Raw genomic sequence first — 22409 nt, 5'->3', positions numbered from 1 at the left:
TGGTTTTCTTAATTGTTTTTTTTTTTTTCTTTAATGTTTATTTTTGAGAGAGAGAGAGGAGGGACAGAGAGAGACACACACACACACAGAATCTGAAGCAGGCTTCAGGCTCTGAGCTGTCAGCACAGAGCCTGATACTGGGCTCAAACTCACAAACTGAGAGATCATGACTTGAGCCAAAGTCGGATGCTTAACCAACTGAGCCACCCAAGTGCCCCAATGTTGAATAATTTGTAAATGATCAGGTTTAAAGAATGTTTTATCTCAGGTGTATATGCACCTGTGTGTCTGTGTGTATATGCACGTGTGTGCTCCAGAATAAATTGGAAACATTTAAAAAGCTGGATTAGAGACACATGGGTGGCTCAATCACTTCAGCCCCTGACTCATGATTTCAGCTCAGATCATGATCTCACAGTTTGTGGGATTGAGCCCCTAGTTTGGCTTCCACAACAGCACAGAGCCTGCTTGGGATTCTCTCCCTCCCTCTCTCTCTGCCCCTCCCATGTGTGCACATGCTCATGCTCTCTTTCTTTCCCCCATCACCTCTCAAATAATACTGGCTTAAAGTAGATCTTTCTGATTTTATCAGAATTATAAATTATAGAATTATCCTGTGATTCTAGTGAGTAACTAGGTGAAAGGGTCTCAATATAGCCCTCAAAGCAAATTTTATAACACTAGCATGCTGAAAAGGAGGCTTAACATTTTTTTCTCTTCTCTGTGTCAAGGTAGAAGGTTTAATGACTTAGTACTGTGTGTAAGTTCTAATTCAATATAACTAGAACAATTCTGTAAAATAAAATATGGAATAATCTTCAATAATATTTATGCCATTGTCTGTGGACAATCAAGTAGTACAACCCCAAAAGGATGATTTTTTAAAAATTTATTTTTATTGAGATATAATTGAGATATAGTAGAAGATGATTTTTAATGTAAACAGTGGCTACCATTTATTGAACACCTATTATAGACCACTATTTTTTTTTTTAAACTTTTTTTTTTTTTCAACGTTTATTTATTTTTAGGACAGAGAGAGACAGAGCATGAATGGGGGAGGGGCAGAGAGAGAGGGAGACACAGAATCGGAAACAGGCTCCAGGCTCCGAGCCATCAGCCCAGAGCCCGACGCGGGGCTCGAACTCACGGACCGCGAGATCGTGACCTGGCTGAAGTCGGACGCTTAACCGACTGCGCCACCCAGGCGCCCCTAGACCACTATTTTTTAAGCAATCTCTACACCCAGCATGGAGCCTGAACTCACAACCCCGAGATCAAGGGTCACATGCTCTACTGACTGAATCATCCAGGCACCCCTATATGGACCACTATTGATTATTTTTTTACCCCATCCCTATTTTTTCCTGTCTAGACCTCTCCCATCTCAGCAAATGGACTTGTTGTTACTACCATTATTACTTAGACGAAAAAACCTAGGAGTCATCTTTAATATCTTTCCCTTATACCCTCTTTCAAACCATCAAGTAGTTGTACACCTGAAACGTATATAATACCGTGTGTTAACTATACTGGAATTAAAATTAAAAACTTGAGAAATAAATCAAAGCTCAGCATGTATATTATAATGACTGAATATAATCACTACCAGGCCAAGTAATGTATTATAATTACATTTTATTTCTTGTATAGTATTTTTGTGTTTAGCCTAATTTTTCATTTGCTTAGTTATTATATACCACAAATTCTTACCAAAGCTTTGTACAGAATTGTAGAATTCTTCTTCTTCTTCTTCTTTTTTTAAAGGCAAGTAAGTACTCAACTTGTTTCATTTTTTTTTAATGTTTATCTTTGAGAGAGTACAAGTGGGGGATGGGCAGAGAGAGGGACAGAAGATCTGAAGCAGGCTCTGTGATGACAGCAGAGAGCTCAATGTGGAGGTCTCACAAACCATGAGATCATGACCTGAGCTGAAGTTGGATGCTTAACTGACTAAGCCACCCAGATGCTCCCAAAATTGTAAAAAATTTTTCTGAATATGAATTTCCACTCTGCCAAACACATCTGGAAATCTAAAAATTCTTTCATCAAACCTTCTTCCCTCAACATTTCTCCTGGAGCTCTTGATTCTTCTGCTCCAGTTTGTATTGCTTATTCTCTAGACTGTTGCCCAGCAGGCACCTTGGGACTTGCTATCATCTTTCTACCCATTTCTTCCTAGATCTTATGCCTTTCTTTTTCTTTTTTCTCTTTTTTAAAATTGTCATTAATGTTTATTTTAATATCTTTTAAATCTTTTCAACTGAACTGTCTGTGGTAAACATATTTTCTTTTCTTTTTTTTAAATTCCAGTATAGTTAACGTACAGTGTTATATTAGTTTCAGGTGTACAATAATAGTGATTCAGTGATTGATTCTATACATTATTCAGTGCTCATCATGATATATGTACTCTTTAATCCCCATCATCTATTTCACCCATCCCCCCACCTCCCTTCTGGTAATCATCGGTTTGTTATCTATAGTTAAGGGTCTGTTTTTTGGTTTGTCTTTTCTTTCTTTGTTCATTTGTTTTGTCTCTTAAATTCCTTGAGTGAAATCATACGGTATTTGTCTTTCTTGGACTTATTTCCTTAGGATTATACCTTCTAGATCCATCCATGCTGTTGCAAATGGCAAGATTGCATTCTTTTTTTTTTTTTTTAATTTTTTTTTCAACGTTTATTTATTTTTGGGACAGAGAGAGACAGAGCATGAACGGGGGAGGGGCAGAGAGAGAGGGAGACACAGAATCGGAAACAGGCTCCAGGCTCTGAGCCATCAGCCCAGAGCCTGACGCGGGGCTCGAACTCACGGACAGCGAGATCGTGACCTGGCTGAAGTCAGATGCTTAACCGACTGCACCACCCAGGCGCCCCAAAGATTGCATTCTTTTTGTGGCTGAGTAATATTCCATTGTATAGACATATAGTATCTTTTTTATCTATCTGTCAATAGACACTTAGGTTGCTTCCATATTTTGGCTATTGTAAATAATGCCACCATAAACATAGGGGGTGCATGTATCTTTTTGAATTAGTGATTTTGTATTCTTTGGGTAAATACCCAGTAGTGTAATTACTGGATCACATGGTAGTTCTACCTCCATACCATTTTCCACAGTGGCTGCACCAGTTTGCATTCCTACCAACAGTGCACAAGGGTTCCTTTTTCTCCAAATCCTTGTCAACACTCGTTTTTTGTGTTTTTGATTTTAGCCATTCTGACAGAAGTAAGGTGATATCTCATTGTGTTTTGATTTGCATTTCCCTGGTCACGAGTGATGTTGAGTATCTTTTCTTTTGTCTGTTGGTCATCTGTATGTTGTCCTTGGAGAAATGTCTGTTTGTGTCTTCTGCCCATTTTTAATTGGATCATTTATTTTTTGGTGTTGAGTTTATAAGTTTTTTACAGATTTTGGATATTAACCACTTATTGGATATATCAACTGCAAATATCTTCTCCCATTCAGTAGCTAGTCTTTTAGTTTTGTTGATTATTTCCTTTGCTGTGAAGAAGCTTTTTATTTTGATGTAGTCCCAATAGTTTATTTTTGCTTTTGTTTCCCTTGCCTCAGGAGACAGATCTAGAAAAGTGTTGCTTAAAAAAACAAAAAACAAAAAACAAAAAACAAAAAACAAAAAAAACCAGAAAAGTGTTGCTATAGCTGATGTCAGAGAAATTACTGCTTGTGTTCTTTTCTAGGATTTTTATGGTTTCTGGCCTCACATCTCCATCTTGAGTTTATTTTTGTGTATGGTATAAGAAAGTGGTCTGGTTTCATTCTTTTGTTTGTAGCTCCCCAGTTTTCCCAACACCATTTGTTGAAGAGACTTTTTTTTCTTTTTTTTTATGTTTATTTCTTTTTAAAAAAATTTTTAAATGTTTATTTATTTTTGAGAGAGAAAGAGAGACCATGGGTGGGGTAAGGGCAGAGAGAGAGGGAGACACAGAATCAAAGCAGGCTCTAGGCTGCATGCTGTCAGCACAGACCCTGATGCAGGGCTCAAACCCACGAACTGTGAGATCATGACCTGAGCTGAAGTCTGACACTTAACTGACTGAGCCACCCAGGTGCCCCAATGTTTATTTATTTTTGAGAAAGAGAGAGTATGTGTGCTGGGGAAGGCAGAGAGAGGAGACACAGAATCTGAAGCAGGCACCAGGCTCTGAGCTATTAGCACAAAGCCCAATGTGGGGCTTGAACCCATGAACTGGGAGATCATGACCTGAGCTGAAGTGGGATGCTTAACCAACTGAGCCACCCAGGCACCCCAAGACTGTCTTTTTCACGTTGCATATTCTTGCATCCTTTGTCAAGGATTGATTGACCAGGAGTGCTTGGATGGCTCAGTTGGTTAAGCATTCAACTCTTGATTTCAGCTCAGGTCATGATCTCACGGTTCATAGGTTCAAGCCCCATGTCAGGCTCCATACTGACAGTGTGGAGCTTGCTTGAGATTCTCTCTCTGCCCCTCCCTTGTTCTCTCTCTCTCTCTCAAAATAAACAAACAAACAAACAAACAAACTTAAAAATTCTCATGCATAAGTACTTAAAAAAAAGATTAATTGACCAGATAATCATAGATTTATTTCTAGGCTTTCTATTCTGTTTCATTGATCTATGTGTCTATTTTTGTGCCAGTCCAATACTGTTTTGATTACTGCAGCTTTGTAGTATAACTTGAAATCTGCAATTGTGATACCTTTGGTTTTTTTTCTTTTTCTTTTTCTTTTTTAAGATTGCTTTGATGGGGCACCTGGGTGGTACAGTTGGTTGGGCGACTGACTTCAGCTCAGGTCATGATCTCACAACTTGTGAGTTCGAGCCCCACATCGGGCTCTGTGCTAATAGCTCAGAGCCTGGAGCCTGCTTCGAATTCTGTGTCTCCCTCTCTCTCTGCCCCTCCCCAACTCACGCTCTGCCGCCACCCCCCCCATCAAAAATCAATAAACATTAAAAAAAAAAAAAGATTGCTTTGGCTATTTGGGGTCTTTTGTGGTTCCACACAAATTTTGGGATTATTGTTCTGTGAAAAATGCTGTATTTTGATAGGGATTGCATTAAAACTGTAGATTGCTTTGGGGACCCAAGATTGTCTTATGCAAATATTGAAAGGGAAGTAATTTAAGAGGGCTGAATCCTCAGCCTCCATTCTGGAAAGTCAGTAGAAGGTAAGAAATAGCAGTATAATCAGTAGATAGCTAGAGCTATGATGGTAAACAGAAGAAACAGCTGAAAGAGGGGAGAGTGGTTCCCTCTGGGGAATAGGATTCACTGGTGGTATGGGAGGCCAGGGGACTGTTATTTTTCATTATATGCTTATGTTAAGCTATCTAAGTATGTAACTGATGAAAATTAAGTTAGAAGACTATTGCAGTAATCTAGAGAGAGCTGATGGTGGCTTTGACTGTGGTAACAATGAAGGTGGAGAGAAATAGTTGGATTCTGATTATTTGTGGATATATATATATATATATATATATATATATATATATTTGAAGTTTATTTATTTATTTTGAGAGACCCAGAGATCAAGCTGGGGAAGGGCAGAGAGAGAGGGAAAGAGAGAAACCCAAGCAGTCATCACAGAGCCCAACACAAGGCTGGAACCCATGGACTATGAGATCATGACCTGAGCCAAAACCAAGAGTCAGACACTTAACCAACTGAGCCATCCAGGCGCCCCTGGATATTTTTTAAAGTAGAGACAATGGGACTTCCTAATGGATTGGGATATTAGCACAGGGGAAGGAGTCAAGGATGACTCTTAGGCTTTTGACTTGAATAACTGGGAGAATTTAATTGCCAGTAACTACACTGGGGAAGACTGCATGGGGAACAGGTTTTGGGGATATGACATCAGAAGTTATCAAATTGGTAGCTGGGGTGGCTCAAGTTGGCTGAGCCTGGGACTCTTAATTTCGTCTCAGGTCATGATCCCAGGGTCATGGGATCAAATTCCCTCATCATGCTCTGTGCTGTTCATGAAGCCTACTTAAAATCCTCTCTCCCCCTCTGCCCCTCTCCCCCTCTTGCTCTCTCTTTCTCTCTCTCTAAAATAAAATAAAAACAAATTTAAAAATTAACGGTTGGATAAAGTCTGGAATTCAGAGGAGAGGTTCAGGATGGTTGTGTCTCTTAGTAGATAGGGGACCTTTGGCAAATTAACCTCTGTAACCTCAGTTTTCTCATCTATAAAGAGTAATGATAGTACTACTATACCAGGTTGACGGGAGAATTAAATGAGATAAAGAACTTAACACAGTGCAAGGCACTAAATGTTAACTATAATTATTCTATTATTGTTACTACTATAGTCATAATCATCTGAAGTGTCATTTATTGAGTCTATAGAACATAAAGCTTAAGAGTTAAGAATCCAGCCCTGACTCTGCCATTTGCAAGTTGTGTGATATTGGGCAAGCCACTTAATCTCTCCTCCGTTTTCTTATCTGTAAAATGGAGATCATAATAGTACCTGTAACATAATGTTTTCATAAGTATTAAATGAGGTAATACCTGTAAAGTACTTAGAATACATCATTATCATTATTTGTCTGTGAACTCCTTGAAGTAGGTACCATCATGTTTATTTCTCTAGCACCCACTTAGTCACCTTTGCCTGTCACTGTGCTTAGTATATATGTGATAGGTAGTAAAAAAAAAAATTTAAGGGTTCTGTTTATCTGTAGAAGAGCACAAACCTTGCACATACTAATTTTCTTGCTTTTTAGATTGAATTATTCTCTTTCTCCTCTGTATATTTCTTCTACTTTGGGCGAGGGGGAAGACATAAATCATGTGAGAGAGCTGTTTCAGAAGTATACTCACATAAATTGAAATGTGTGTTTATATTTTGCTATTTGGATGTGAGTTTATGAGTAATCTTAGAATAAAGAATAAGTTTGGGAAGGAGGAAGAAGCATTCTCATTTTGTGAGGAGACAATATAGATACTTGGGTTTGTGGATATTATTAGTTCTTGTCCGAACTTCCTGGATTAAAAAACATTTGGGGAACATTTGAGGTCACTGCTTGTATATGTATTAATGTTTCTACCTTTGCCAGGAGATTTGGTATTTTGCTGTTTGCATGGCAGTTGTGGGCAGTGTGGTTTAAAATTTTCTGTGAAAAAATAGTTACGGAATGAGTTTAATTCTCAGTCTCAAGTTTACTTTCAGTTGTTAATCAAGATGGAGAATGTTTGTTTTTCTCTCGGAAATCTAGGATGTTGTTCATGAATAGACACTTCTCTAAAGAAGACATCTGAATGGCCAACAGGCACATGAAAAGATGCTCAACGTCGCTCCTTATCAGGGAAATACAAATCAAAACCACACTCAGATATCACCTCACGCCAGTCAGAGTGGCCAAAATGAACAAATCAGGAGACTATAGATGCTGGAGAGGATGTGGAGAAACGGGAACCCTCTTGCACTGTTGGTGGGAATGCAAATTGGTGCAGCCACTCTGGAAAACAGTGTGGAGGTTCCTCAGAAAATTAAAAATAGACCTACCCTATGACCCAGCAATAGCACTGCTAGGAATTTACCCAAGGGATACAGGAGGACTGATGCATAGGGGCACTTGTACCCCAATGTTTATAGCAGCACTCTCAACAATAGCCAAATTATGGAAAGAGCCTAAATGTCCATCAACTGATGAATGGATAAAGAAATTGTGGTTTATATACACGATGGAGTACTACGTGGCAATGAGAAAGAATGAAATATGGCCCTTTGTAGCAACGTGGATGGAACTGGAGAGTGTGATGCTAAGTGAAATAAGCCATCCAGAGAAAGACAGATACCATATGTTTTCACTCTTATGTGGATTCTGAGAAACTTAACAGAAACCCATGGGGGAGGGGAAGGAAAAAAAAAAGAGGTTAGAGTGGGAGAGAGCCAAAGCATAAGAGACTCTTAAAAACTGAGAACAAACTGAGGGTTGATGGGGGGTGGGAGGGAGGGGAGGGTGGGTGATGGGTATTGAGGAGGGCACCTTTTGGGATGAGCACTGGGTGTTATATGGAAACCAATTTGACAATAAATTTCATATATTGAAGAAAAAAATGAAAAAAAAATCTAGGATGTTTTTGTGTTTATTAAACTGGTTTACTATTTGTAAGTAAGCAGATCTTATATTAACTTTTTAAGTACTTGTATTGTTTCACTAAAAAAAAAAAAAAACAGTAAGATTAGACCATAAACTTTATTGGTCCTCTTGTTATTATATGTAGTGCTATTGACATGATCTCGTGAATATTGAGCAATGTTTATTTGCCTTTACCTATCTTAAAATCTGACTATAAAAATCGTGGACAGAAAAGAGAAAGCCAGACTGAACCAGCTCTGTTTAATGTCACTTGAAGTGAGACATTAGTGGTTAATGTCTGTTCAGCTGAGTTTTCTTTGAGTTCTCAAAGCTAGAACCTAGCACAACCAGTTTTCCATGATGTAATACCTCTAAAGCACGTTTGAACTGCAGTAAGCCTTACCCAGAGATATTACTGCTTTTTTTATGGGTCTAGATTCATAGCTCTTTTGGGACTTGAGATCTGAGCCATTGCCCTTTCTTCTCCTTTTTGGTTACTGGTAATTTTTTCTGGTCTAAGAGAGTGATGGTATCTTTGCTTTATTTGGGAGTAAAATGCAAAGCAGTTCATTTAATGCCACATATTAAAGCTTAGTGGAATCCGGTGGAGTATGTCGCAGAGCCTTTCCTTCAATTATGGGAGGGAAATCAGATAAAAATATATCAAATTTCTGGAAAAACTTAAAAAAAAAAGTAAACCAGTATCAGTAGGTTTCCAATGTAGGCCTTTTAGAAAGCATTTTGATATGAAAATCATGCTCACATTTTACTATTCTATTATAGGTTTATTTCAAACCTCTTAAGTGTTTTTACCATAACTTCAGAACCAGACATTTTTCTGCAAAGACCAGTACAGATCAGAAGAACTCCTAACACGGATGTTGCTTTTTGCTCAAAGCTGACAGTAGAAAGTCTTATAAAGCAAACCAGTTAGATTTTCATTGGTTTACAGATTGGCAGGGTTTTGTTTTTGTTTTGGGGAGACAGAGAGAGAGAGAATCTTTTTTTTTTTTTTTCGAGAGAGAGAGAGAGAGAGAGCCTAAGCAGGGGAGAGGGGCAGAGTGAGAAAGAGACAGAATCTCAAGCAGACTCCAAACTCAGCAAGGAGCCCGATGTGAGGCTTGCTTGATCCCTGGGACCATGACCCGAGCTGAAATTGAGAGTCAGATGCTCAACTGATTGAGCCACCCAGGCATCATTAGTTATTATTTATGAATACAAAATGAAGTTATTATTGAACCACTGGCCTTTTTTCTTTCATTCCCATTGTCACAGAGCAAAACAGATCAGATTCCAGTACTTCTCCAACTTTTGTCAAGTCACTTAAGTGCTCTGAACCTTATTTTCCTAGATGATAAAATGAGGATAATTTAATCTCAGATAATACATATAAAATACCTAGGACAGTTTCTAGGTATATTGGCATATATACCTAATTCTAGGTAAGTTAGCAATAACTACTAATTTTCCAGACAGCTTTGATATAATGGCTACAGGACTCTTACTGGGTCCTGTTGTGTAGTATTGAGTTGGTCCAAAATAGTTGTGTGTTGGTGTTTTGTGTGTGTGTGTGTGTTTCCAGAATGAAGACAGCTAGATGTGTTTCAGACTACTGTCACACCTCTCCCTCACTCTTCTGTTTAGGTAATAAGCTTTTGAGAAGGGACAGTATTTAAACTTTAATGTTTAACTCTGAGAGCAGAACTATGAACTCAAAAAATATTTGACTGATTAGACGAAAATGCTACCAAGGAACTAATAATGTTATTTTCCTTGTGCTTGTTTAGGAGTCAAAGCCCAAAGTCTATTTTAGGTCTGTGAACATAGTGACCCATAATTTTTTTTTAATTTTTTTTTTAAATTTACATCCAAATTATTCAGCATATAGTGCAACAATGATTTCAGGAGTGGATTCCTTAATGCCCCTTACCCATTTAGCCCATCCCTCCTCCAGTAACCCTCTGTCTGTTCTCCATATTTAAGAGTCTCTTATGTTTTGTCCCCCTCCCTGTTTTTACATATTTTTTGCTTCCCTTCCCTTATGTTCATCTTAAAGTCCTCATATGAGTGAAGTCATATGATATTTGTCTTTCTCTGACTAATTTCGCTTAGCATAATACCCTCTAGTTCCATCCACATAGTTGCAAATAGCAAGATTTCATTCTTTTTGATTGCCAAGTAATACTCCAGTGTGTGTGTGTGTGTGTGTGTGTGTGTGTGTGTGTGTGTGTACCACATCTTCTTTATCCATTCATCCATCGATGGACAGTTGGACTCTTTCCATACTTTGCTATTGTTGGTAGTGCTGCTATAAACATGGGGGTGCACATGCCCCTTTGAAACAGCACACCTGTTTCTACCTAGTAGTGCAATTACTGGGTCATAGGATAGTTCTATTTTTAATTTTTTGAGGAACCTCCATACTGTTTTCCAGAGTGGCTGCACCAGTTTGCATTCCCACCAGCAGTGCAAAAGAGATTCTCTTTCTCCACATCCTCACCAACATCTATTGTTGCCTGAGTTGTTAATGTTAGCCATTCTGACTGGTGTGAGGTGGTATCTCATTGTGGTTCTGATTTGTATTTCCCTGATGATGAGTGATGTTGAGCATTTTTTCATGTGTCGGTTGGCCATCTGGATGTCTTCTTTGGAGAAGTGTCTATTCATGTCTTTTGCCCATTTCTTCACTGGGTTATTTGTTTTTTGAGTGTTGAGTTTGATAAGTTCTTTATAGATTTTGGATACTAACCCTTTATCTGATATGTCGTTTGCAAATATCTTCTTCCATTCTGTCAGTTGCCTTTTAGTTTTGCTGATTGTTTCCTTCGCTGTGCAGAAGCTTTTTATTTTGATGAGGTCCCAATAGTTCATTTTTGCTTTTGTTTCTCCACCCATGATTTTTTTTATTATGTAATATTAGTTTTCTTTTCTTTTCCTTTCTTTTCTCTTTCTTTCTTTCTTTCTTTCTTTCTTTCTTTCTTTCTTTCTTTCTTTCTTTTTCTTGTTGTATCATTAGTTTTCTATGGCTGCTATAACAAATTACCTGGTGACTTGAAACAACACAAATTCATTATCTTCTATAGATCAGAAGTCTGATGTGGGTCTTACTAGGATAAAATCAAGGTATTGAGAGTGTTGTGTTTCTTTCTGGAGGCTCTAGGGAAGAATCTGTTTCCTTACTTTTTTTGGCTTGTAGCTCCTTCCATCTTCAAAGCCAATAGTGACAGGCTGATTTTTTTTTCATATTGTATCCTTCTAATACTAACTTTTTGGCCTCCCTCTTCCACCTTTGGGGACCATTATGATAACACTGCAAGTATGATAACACTTGGTAGTCTAGGATACTCTCCCTATTTTAAAGTCAGCTGATTAGCAACCTTAATTCCATCTGCAACTTTAATCAATTTCCCTTGCTATATAGCATAACATATTCACAGGTTTTGAGGGTTAGAACATGGACCTTTCTAGACATCTTCTGCCTATCATAATATCCCATTAAGAAAACATTTTTGAGCACATCCCCAGGTGCTATTATTAACCCATGTTAAATATTACTAAACTTATTTTTTCTTCTTTATATAAAAATAATATAGGTAATGGGGTGCCTGGGCAATTCAGTCAGTTAAGCGTCCAACTTCAGCTCAGGTCATGATCTCACGGTTCATGGATTTGAGCCCCGTGTCGGGCTCTGTGCTGACAGCTCAGAGCCTGAAGCCTGCTTCAGACTGTGTCTGCCAATCTTTCTGCCCCTCCCCTGCTCGCTCTCTGTCTCTCTCAAAATTAAACATTAAAAAATTAAAAATAAATAATAATATAGCTTAAAAATTCCAATTTTCTTCCCAGACTTCAATGGGTAATCTTACTCATACCCCATTTTGGAGACTGCTGGTTTAATACTAGGACTGAAGAAAGATCCTGCTTTGGAATTAAGAAATTTAACTTTTAGGGGTGCCTGGGTGGCTCAGTCAATTAAGCACCCGACTTTGGCACAGGTCATGATCTTGCAGTTTGTGGGTTTGAGCCCCATGTTGGGCTCTGTGCTGACAGCTCAGAACCTGGAACCTGCTTCAGATTCTGTATCTTCCTCTCTTTCGGCCTCTCCCCCACTCATGCTGTGTCTCTCACTCTCTCAAAAATAAATAAAATGTAAAAAAAAAAAAAAAAAGAAATTTAACTTTTAACTGAATTCAGTAAATATTTACTAAATGCTAACTATGAAGAAGGCAGTGTTTTAAGTATATATAGAGACACAAAACCACCTAGTATATTTATTCCAGGTGGGCTAATTACTGTAGTAAACCACGTAAAATCTTATCGATTTAAAGGCATGTTTCTTATTCATGTCCTAGTTCAGCGTGTGTTGGATTGAGTTAGACAGAGAGCTTTTTTTTTTTTTTTTTTTTTTTTAAACCTAGGTCAGGGCCTCAGATTCCTTCACTGGATCTTCTGCATCTGCTGACAGATGAAGGAGAAAAGTATAGAGGAGAGGGTTGAGGTTTTTATGGGACAGGCCTAGAAATGACATAATAATTTCTGCCCCTGTACTACTCTCCAGAACTCAATATTATGGTCTTAACTAACTGTTATAGACATTGGGAAACTTCAGGAAGAAAAGGGAGGTAATTTAGTGAGTAAATAGCCATTCTTTTCCACACTTAAGATTCCTGCCCTCAAGAACCATCTAATTTAGTGGAAGAAGCAGACATAGATAAAACTTGATGTAGAAGGCAGGCCTGATATGTGTTTATATAATAGAGTTTTATTTTTTCTTCTAAATTTTTTTTTCAACATTTATTTATTTTTGGGACAGAGAGACAGAGCATGAACGGGGGAGAGGCAGAGAGAGAGGGAGACACAGAATCGGAAACAGGCTCCAGGCTCTGAGCCATCAGCCCAGAGCCCGACGCGGGGCTCGAACTCATGGACCGTGAGATCGTGACCTGGCTGAAGTCGGACGCTTAACCGACTGCGCCACCCAGGCGCCCCATATAATAGAGTTTTAAATAGAGTAATATAAATGTATAGAGAAGAGAAAGATTACTTCAGATTAGAAAGAGTAGGGAAATATGTGAAATTATGTCTCTGAGACAGGAATTATTATAACCATTCTCAATCATATGACTTGATATGTGACAGTTCCTGGCATCCTAAATGGTATATAAATGTTGGGTGCTATTGTTATTATTGTTATTATTCGGAGACATTCTTGCACTAAGTTTGTAAGGATTGGTAGAGCTTTGAAAAGTGGATTCCAGGGGCACTTGGGTGGCTGAGTCAGTTGGGCGTCCAACTCTTGATTTGGGCTCAGGTCATGATTCCAGGGCTGTGGAATCAAGCCCCATGTCAGATTCTGCACTGAGCATGGAGCCTGGTTGGGATTCATATTCCCTCTCTCTCTCTCTCTCTCCCTCCCTCCCTCCCTCCCCCTCTGCCACTCTCCCTGCCCCTAAAAGAAATAGTAAAAAAGTGGATTCCAGATGGCCTTATTGTAGCAAGAGTATGGAAGTGGGAGAATTTAGGACATATTTAGGAGAACAGGTTATATAACTAAAACATAGAGAATTCAGGTGGGAGTAATAGGAGATAAGGTAAAAGAGGTGTGGGTCAGATCATTCAGATTCTTGAATAACATGCTAAGTAAGGAATTTGGACTTTGATCAGGAGCTGTGAACTGCCACAAAAATCTTTTTGAGTAGCTTCTTAATGAAAGGCATTGTGTCTTGTTCACTATATGGGGAGGTAATATAACATTGTGATTAAGAGCACAGAACCCACTATTTAGGTTTGACGCCTGGCTCAGCCACTTATTATTTGTATGACTTTGGGCAGGTTACTTTATTTCTCTAAGCCTAAATTTCTTTATCAATATAATTGGGAGAATAAAAGTATTACTTCATTGGATTATTATGAGGATTAAATGAATATAATATAAAAACAATGCCTACACAGTAAGTGCTCTTTAAGAGTCAGTTGTTGGGGTACCTGGGTGGCTCAGTTAGTTAAGCATCTGACTCTTGATTTCGGCTCAGGTTGTGATCTCATGGTTGTGGGATCAAGCCCCACATCAGGCTTTGTGCTGGGTGTGGAGCCTGCTTAGGATTCTTTCTCTCTTTCTCGCTCTCCCTCTCCCTCTGCCTTTCCCCTGCTCTCTCTCTCAGAAAAAAAGAGTCAGCTGTTATAATAATCATATAATAATAATTACCAGTGCCTGGCAAATAACAAGCTTTCAGTGATTTTTAAGTGGTCAGAGTTGTGTGTTAAATTTACCCAGCAAGTGTTTATATACTGTCATATGACAGGCAAGAGAATTCATTTCATTTTATAAAACATAGTTAAAGGTAGGAAGCAATGATGCTATAGGAGAGTGGTGTAGATGGAGTGTCTTCATAGTTCAGAAGCATGCTAGTTCAGAAGTACTTCTACTTAGAGGGAGCCAGATTTGTTTTGTGGGAAAGGAAGTATCTGAACTGGGCTTTGAGGGTGAGTAGAACGTAACTATGTAGAAATGAGGGGAGGGGCATTCTGGGAAGTGGGAACAGCCCTAGAAAAGCAAAGGTGTATAAAAGCATGGTAATGACACTTTATGGAAAATAGTAAATCATGCTACAGGAAAGGCTGAGGCAAATTAAGTCTCCGATCAAAGTCTAGTTTACCAGTAGTATCAGAGTTGGAAGTTTCCTGTTATGGTCTTACTAACTTTAGAGTGGGTGATCAGCTGTCGTTTGTCAAGTCAAGACTGAGCCTTGCTACTCAGTGTGTGGTCCATGGACCTAGCAGTGTCAATATTACCTGGGAGCTTATTAGAAATTCAGACTCCCAACCTCCCTCTGCCCCAACCTGTAGAATCAGAGCCTGGAATTTATATAAGTCCTAGGTGATTTGTGTCCACATTAAAATTTAGGAAGTGCTCGTCTAAAAAACAAAAGCAACTCTTCTTTTTTTTTCTTTTTAAATGTTTTTATTTATTTAAAAAACTTTAATGTTTATTTATATTTGGGAGAGAGAGACAGAGACTGTGTGAGCAGGGGAGGGGCAGAGAGAGAGGGAGACAGAATCTGAAGCAGGCTCCAGGCTCCGAGCTGTCAGCACAGAGCTGATGAGGGGCTGGAACTCACAAGCCACAAGATCACGACCTTAGCTGAAGTCGGACACTTAACCGACTGAGCCACCAAGACACCCCTTTATTTATTTATTTTAATATTTATTTATTACTTTTGAGAGAACTTGTACTTGGAGGAAGGGCAGAGAGAGGGAGAGAAGCAGAGAGAAGGGATGGAGGGTCCAAATCAGGCTCCGCACTGTCAGCACAGAGCCTGATGTGGGACTTGAACTCACAATCCGTGAGATCATGACTTGAGCTGAAGTCAGACACTTAACTGACTGAGACACCCAGGTGTCCCATTAAATGTTTTTATTTTTGAAAGAGATAGCCAGTGCTCTTGTGCCAGGGTGGGGGAGGGACAGAGAAAGAGGGAGAGGATTGGAGGTGGGCTCTGCACTGACAGCAGAGAGCTCCATGCAGGGCTTGAACTCATGAACTGAGAGATTATGACCTGAGCCAAAGTCAGATGCTCAGCCGACTGAGCCACCCAGGCATCCCTCTTCTTACTTAACACAAGTGTGTGTGCATAATATGAAACTAAAAATAATAAATTTCAGTAATGACTTAGTCTCAAGCACATGCATTAACAAAGTGCTCCTCCCTTCCTGAGCTAAGTAATTGTAGCTGGCTTGATTTTGGGTGGTGGTAGTAGGGAGTAAGAATCATTCAGAGTGTAATAATTTTTAGGTCCAGTCTCACACCAAAAAATATTTGAGGTTTTGTCCACAACTTAGATTTTAATATAATTAGTAATAAAAGTTTCAGTGAAAACTTACTGTTAATATTAAATGCTTTTCTAGGCATATATCACTTCCCTGTTAAGGATGAGAAATATTTCCCTTAAAGTTTTCTTTAATGTTTATTTTTCAGAGAGAGAGAGAGAGAGAGAGAGAGAGAGAGAGAGAGAGGATACACACGCACACGAGTGGGGGAGGGGCAGAGAGAGAGAGAGACACAAAATCTGAAGCAGGCTCCAGGCTCTGAGCTGTCAGCACAGAGCCCGACTCAAGGCTCAAACTTACGAACTGGAGGTCATGACCTGAGCTGAAGTTGAACACTTAACCAACTGAGCCACCCAGGCGCCCTGAGAAATATTTCCCTTTTAAAGTATATTCTTTTTATAGCAACTGTAATCATGTACTCTGCTCAAGCTCTTCTTCTAATATAAAGCTAATGCCTATCTTAGCTTGAGAGCTCTGTGAAACTGTTTTGGATGTGGTGGGTGATGGAAAGAAAATGAGGTTGAGGAGGTCAGGCAGAAAAGTTTCACATAGACGTAGAGTTGTGTGACACCACTGTGATGTGGTGATGTGAGCTGGGGGTGGGGAGGAAGGCAGGCAGAAGAAAACTGTCACATGAAACCAGTGCCTGCCCAAATGTGCTGGCTGTGACATCTCTGAGGATGATGTGGTCATAGTGAATGGTGGGTTTGGGGGGAAGGGAAGCAAGGGTGTATCATACCCAAACCAGGTCTTTTTAGCTTTTAGGAGCCTCATGACTTTATTTTTTAATTTTTTTTGTTTCAAATTTTTATTTAAATTCTAGTTAACCTATAGTATAATACTGCTTTCAGGAATACAGTTTAGTGATTTATCACTTACATATAACACCCAATGCTCATGACAAGTGCCCTTCTTAATATCCATCACCCATTTAGCCCCTCCCCCACCCACCTCCCCTCCATCAACCCTTAGTTTGTTCTCTATGGTTAAGAGTCTCTTCTGGTGGGGCACCTGGGTGGCTCAGTCGGTTAAACATCCGACTTTGGCTCAGGTCATGATCTCACGGTTTGTGAGTTGGAATCCTGTGTCGGTCTCTGTGCTGACAGCTTAGAGCCTAGAGCCTGCTTCAGATTCTGTGTCTCCCTCTCTCTCTCCTCCTCCCCTGCTTGTGCTCTGTCTGTCTCTCTTTCTCTCACAAAAATAAGTAAACTTAAAAAAATTAAAAAAAAAAAAAAGAGTCTCTTATGGTTTGGGCCACCTGGGTGGCTCAGTTGGTTAAGTGTGACTTCTGCTTAGGTCATGATCTCACAGCTCATGAGTTCGGACCCCACATCAGGATCTCTGCTGACGGCATAGAGCCTGCTTCAGTTCCTGTCTCCCTTTCTCTCTGCCCCTTGCAGCTTGTGCTTTCTGTCTTAAAAATAAATAAAAACATAAAAAAAAAAAGAGTGTCTTTGGGTTTGCTTCTGTCTCCTTTTTTTCTCCCTTTCCCTACGTTCATCTGTTTTGTTTCTTAAATTCCATGGATGAATGAAATCATATGGTATTTGTCTTTCTCTGACTTATTTCACTTAGCATAATATACTCTAGCTCCATCCATGTTGCTGTAAATGGCAAGATTTCATTTTTTGATGGTTGAGTAATATTCCATTATATATATATCCATCTTCTTTATCCAATTTCAGTTGATGGACAATTGGGTTCTTTCCATAATTTGTTCTTGATAATGCTGCTATAAGCATCAGGATACATGTGCCCCTTCGAATCAGTATCTTTGTATTTTTTGGGTAAATACCTAATAGTGCAATTGCTGGGTCATAGGGTAGTTCTATTTTTAACTGTTTGAGGAATCTCCATCCTGTTTTCCAGAGTAGCTGCACCAGTTTGCATTCCCACCAACAATGTAAGAGGGTTCCCCTTTCTCAGCATCCTTGCCAACATCTGTTTTCCTGTGTTGTTAATTTTAGTCATTCTGACAGATGTGAGGTGGTAGCTCATCTTAGTTTTGATTTATATTTCCCTGATAATGAGTGATGTTGAGCATCTTTTCATGTGTCTGTTGGCCATCTGGATGTCTTCTTTAGAAAAATGTCTGTTCATATCTTCTGCCTGTTTCTTTTTGTATAAGTTTTTTTTTTATTTTTGAAAGAGAGACAGAGAGAGTGGGGGGGAGGGGCAGAGAGAGAGAGGGAGAGAGAATCCTAAGCAGGCTCCACACTGTCAGTGCAGAGCCTGATGTGGGGCTCAAACTCACAAACCATGACATCATGATCTGAGCTGAAACCAAGAGTCGGACGTTCAACCGGCTGAGCCACCTAGGTGCCCCTCTTCTGCCTATTTCTTAACTGGATTATTTATTTTTTGGGTTTGAATTTGGTGAGTTCTTTATAGATATTGGATGCTAACCCTTTATCAGCTATGTCATTTGCAAATATCCTCTCCCATTCCGTAGGTTGCCTTTTAGTTTTGTTGATTGTTTGATTCACAGTGCAGCAGCTTTTCATCTTGATCAAGTCCCAGTAGTTCATCTTTTGCTTCCCTAGCTTCTGGAGATATGTCTAATATGTAACTATTGTTTAGCTAGTAGAATCCTACTGCCTAACTTCTATATAAATATTTGACTAAATAAAATAAATACTCCTTCGTTCTCCAGCCTTGTACCTGCCTCTAAATGTTCTTTCTGGGGTGCCTGGATAGCTCAGTAGGTTAAGCGTCTGACTCTTGATCTCACCTCAGGTCTTGATCTCAGAGTTGTGAGTTCAAGCTCTGTGTTGGGCTTCATGCTGGGCATGGAGCCTACAAAAAAAAAAAAAAAAAAAAAAAAAAAGGGTTCTTTCTTATAAAATGAATTTACATTGTGAAGCTAATTTGGTGATCATTGCTTTTTCATTTAAGAAGTGTTTGTTTAGCATCTTATTTGCAAAGCATTGTGTATCAGGCACTATATGTAGAAACAAATGAGAAGAGATCTGTATTCTTGAAAATCTTTCTTATATTCCATTCTGGAGAAGAAGTCACAAATGTTAAAAGAAGAACAGTTAATATATTCTAGTTCTTAGTATGTTCTAGGAGCCCAAGTTATGTCATTTCATCTTCACAATAACCATATGAGTTAGGTAATAGTAATACTCCCATTTTGTATATGAAGAAACTAAAATACGGGGATGTCATCGTGAAGTGGCAGAGCCAGGATTCAAATATAAGCAGTCTGACTCCAGACCCTGGACCACCTCAGTTAGGCTAATGAACAATCTTTCAAAGCAGAGTGAAAGTGCATAGCAGTACTGTTGAGATGAGGAGGGAGAGAGAGGATTAAAGATAAGTGAAGATATCCCCGAGATCAATATAGAGAAGATGAAATTTTAGCTGATCCTGGAAGGATTATTTTCAGTAAAATGAAATAAAGTAAAGAGAAGAGCTTGAACTTAAGTTTGTAGGTCATAATCATTTATGCTGTTCAACAAATCTTTTGTGCCAGATACTATACTAGGTACTAGAAATGCAAAAGTATGTAAAACAACGAATTCTTCATAGTAAGGATGGTTAGTGATATTGGCTGGGGTGCCTGGGTGGCTCTGTCGGTTAAGCGTCCGACTTCGTCTCAGGTCATGATCTCACAGTCCGTGAGTTCAAGCCCCGCATTGGGCTCTGTGCTGACAGCTCAGAGCCTGGAGCCTGCTTCAGATTGTCTCCCTCTCTCTCTTCCCCTCCCCTGCTCTCGCTCTGTCTCTGTCTCTCTCAAAAATAAAGATTAAAAAAAAAAAGTGATATCGGCAGAGGGCAAATTATAATGAGTTTAGGAATGAACGAAGGTTAAAGAAATGTAGATAGTGAATGTAACCTATTAAAGTTTGGTAACAAATGAGGGATGCCTGAGTGGCTCAGTCAGTTACGGGTCAGACTCTTGATTTTGGCTCAGGTCATTGTTCTCACGGTTTATGGGATCGAGCCCTGTGTCAGGCTCTGTGCTTTCAGCACAGAGCCTGTTTGGGATTCTCGCTCTCCCTCTCTCTCTCTGCCCCTCCTCTGCTTGCTCTCTCCTTCTCTCTCAAAAATAAATAAAGTTAAAGGAAAAAAAAATTACCAGCCTGATATCAAAGTTGAGAGGCTGCAGCATTATACCAGAACCCAGGAGACTTCGCAGGTATTGGATTATTTCCAATGCATGAGTAGCTAAACTAGTTTCTTTATATGGCAGTTATATTGTTTTCCTTTGCTAAAAAAATTTTTTTTTGTTTCATAGGTTCATGGGTGTGTGTGTACATCAAGGACAATTGCATGCACTTACAGAGGTAAGACTTAAGCATATTGAAATGACTTCTTTGCCTTAGTTTTAGCATTTGTGGTTCCATACTAATTGTTACTTGCGTAGTGTTAGCAAAATGTGTATGCATTTATATTTATACAAAAATGACAGTGTTAACAATGCTTTCTTCTCTTGCCTGGGGAAAATAGCCATATCTATTAATACTCTTGGATTCTCTCATAATATTTGTGAATAATCTGAGAATATGAGTGCTCAAATGTTATACTGATTCTTGCTTCCCGGATGACCCCTTCCAAAGCTAAGGGAGACATCACTTGGCTGCAGATTATTTCATGGCAACAAATTCCCGGACTATCCAGAAACATTTGGGGTCCTGATATAGAATTCCACAATCACTGTTCTAGTGTCCTGATTGGTCTTATTACTCCTTGGAATCAGTTTACATCTTCAGTCTTATTTCATTTTCAGTCTTTTCTAGGTAGTAAAGCCACTACTTAACCTCTGAGGACCAGAGAATCCTCTCTAGAACAAAGGCTTCCTAAACTTAGGTACTGACCTATCAACTCAGAATTTACTTGGATCCTTCTCAGAAACACAGCTTCCTGGAATCTTCTAGGCTTTGTAGGTCTTCATAGGGCCCATATGTGTTCTTAAAGCTCCCCAAGATTATTCAAATGAGCATCTAGATTTAAGAGTCTATGTTCTAGAATGTATTCACATTCCTCCTTAGGAAGTAAGTATCAAAATACAAAGTGAAGAAACTTAGGAAGGAAAATTGTTTAACAGAATTTGCAAGTATTGGTTTCCTGCTGGCTTGGTGCCCTATATTTGTCCCTAATATCTGATAAAGGAAGGTCCCATGTACCTCACTCTGTGTCTCTTTTCTCAGTTACTGAGGGCACCAGAATGTGGAATGTGTATAGTTCTGTCCTGCCTCTTATATGGAAGGCCAAAGAAGGCAGAATAATGAGGTGGTTAAGAGCATGGACTCTGAAGTCTTGATTGCCTAGGTTTGAATTTCTCTGTGTCTCAGTGGCGTTGTCTGTAAAATGGGAATAAAAAAATAATAGTATCTGTTCCAGGGAGTCTAGATAGAAAAGAGGACCAATAGCTGAATCCTAAAGTATTTAATTTTAAAAGTCTGAGGAGAAGACATTTTGAGAGGGAGTGATTAGTGAGGTAGGAAGAGAAACCACGAGCGTGTATTGGCCTGGAATGGAAAGGAAGGAGTTTCAAGAAGGAGGGAGTCAGTAATTGTAGCAGATCCTACTGATAAGAAGATGACCTCACAGGGATTTTGTGAGGATGAAATATAAAATACTTATTTAGCACAGTGGCTGGCATATAGTAATTGCTTAGTACATTTTAACTCTTACAGCTTTTATTATTAGCAATGACTGGTCCCTCCCAAACTCCTTAAATTGTCAATATTTTTTTTTTTAATTTTTTTTCAACGTTTATTTATTTTTGGGACAGAGAGAGACAGAGCATGAACGGGGGAGGGGCAGAGAGGGAGGGAGACACAGAATCGGAAACAGGCTCCAGGCTCCGAGCCATCAGCCCAGAGCCTGACGCGGGGCTCGAACTCACAGACCGCGAGATCGTGACCTGGCTAAAGTCGGACGCTTAACCGACTGCGCCACCCAGGCGCCCCAAATTGTCAATATTTTTCATTTGATACTTAGTTCAATTCTGTGGTTAATGTTATTAAAAATTTTAGAAACTTTTTATTGGGTACGCCTGGATGGCTGAGTGGGTTAAGTGTCTGACTTCAGCTCAGGTCATGATCTCATGGCTTGTGGATTCAAGCCCCACATCATGCTCCACGCTGACAGCATACAGCTTACTTGGGATTCTCTTTTTCCCTCATTGTCTGCCCCTCTCCGACTTGCACTTTCTCTCTCTCTCAAAAATAAATAAACTTAAAAAAAACCCTTTTTATTGAAGTGTGACATAACAGAAATGTTATAACATATGAAATGTGTACAGCTCACTAAATTTTTACAAATGAACCCGCCCATAACCAGCATTTCAGATCAAAAACATTTTCTGTGTATTTCTTTTCTCAGAAGTGAGTCTATAAATTCTTCAAAGACAAAACTCTCTCCTTCTCTCAAGCTTTCTGCCAGAGCTCTGACACTAATAATTGTTAAAGTATTTGTTGTACTCCATGTTTGTATCATTGTTCTCTGAAATGTCAGTTTACTGGAAGGGCTTGTAT

The 22409-nt window shown here is 39.2% G+C and overlaps 1 protein-coding gene across 1 annotated transcript in view; it reads left to right on the top strand.

Moving 5' to 3' along the window:
• The window catches only part of TESK2 (testis associated actin remodelling kinase 2), a 136330-nt gene that overhangs the window by 75241 nt on the left and 38680 nt on the right, over window positions 1-22409 (top strand). The window contains exon 4 of the mRNA XM_040470045.1: window positions 20165-20213. Coding sequence (XP_040325979.1) covers window positions 20165-20213 — 49 coding nt within the window. The remainder of the gene's footprint in view (window positions 1-20164; window positions 20214-22409) is intronic.

Source organism: Herpailurus yagouaroundi, unplaced genomic scaffold (assembly GCF_014898765.1).
Source record: "Herpailurus yagouaroundi ecotype Mexico unplaced genomic scaffold, PumYag 77, whole genome shotgun sequence".
NCBI classification, from domain to species: domain Eukaryota; kingdom Metazoa; phylum Chordata; class Mammalia; order Carnivora; family Felidae; genus Herpailurus; species Herpailurus yagouaroundi.
This window is presented reverse-complemented; position numbering and strand designations above follow the sequence as displayed.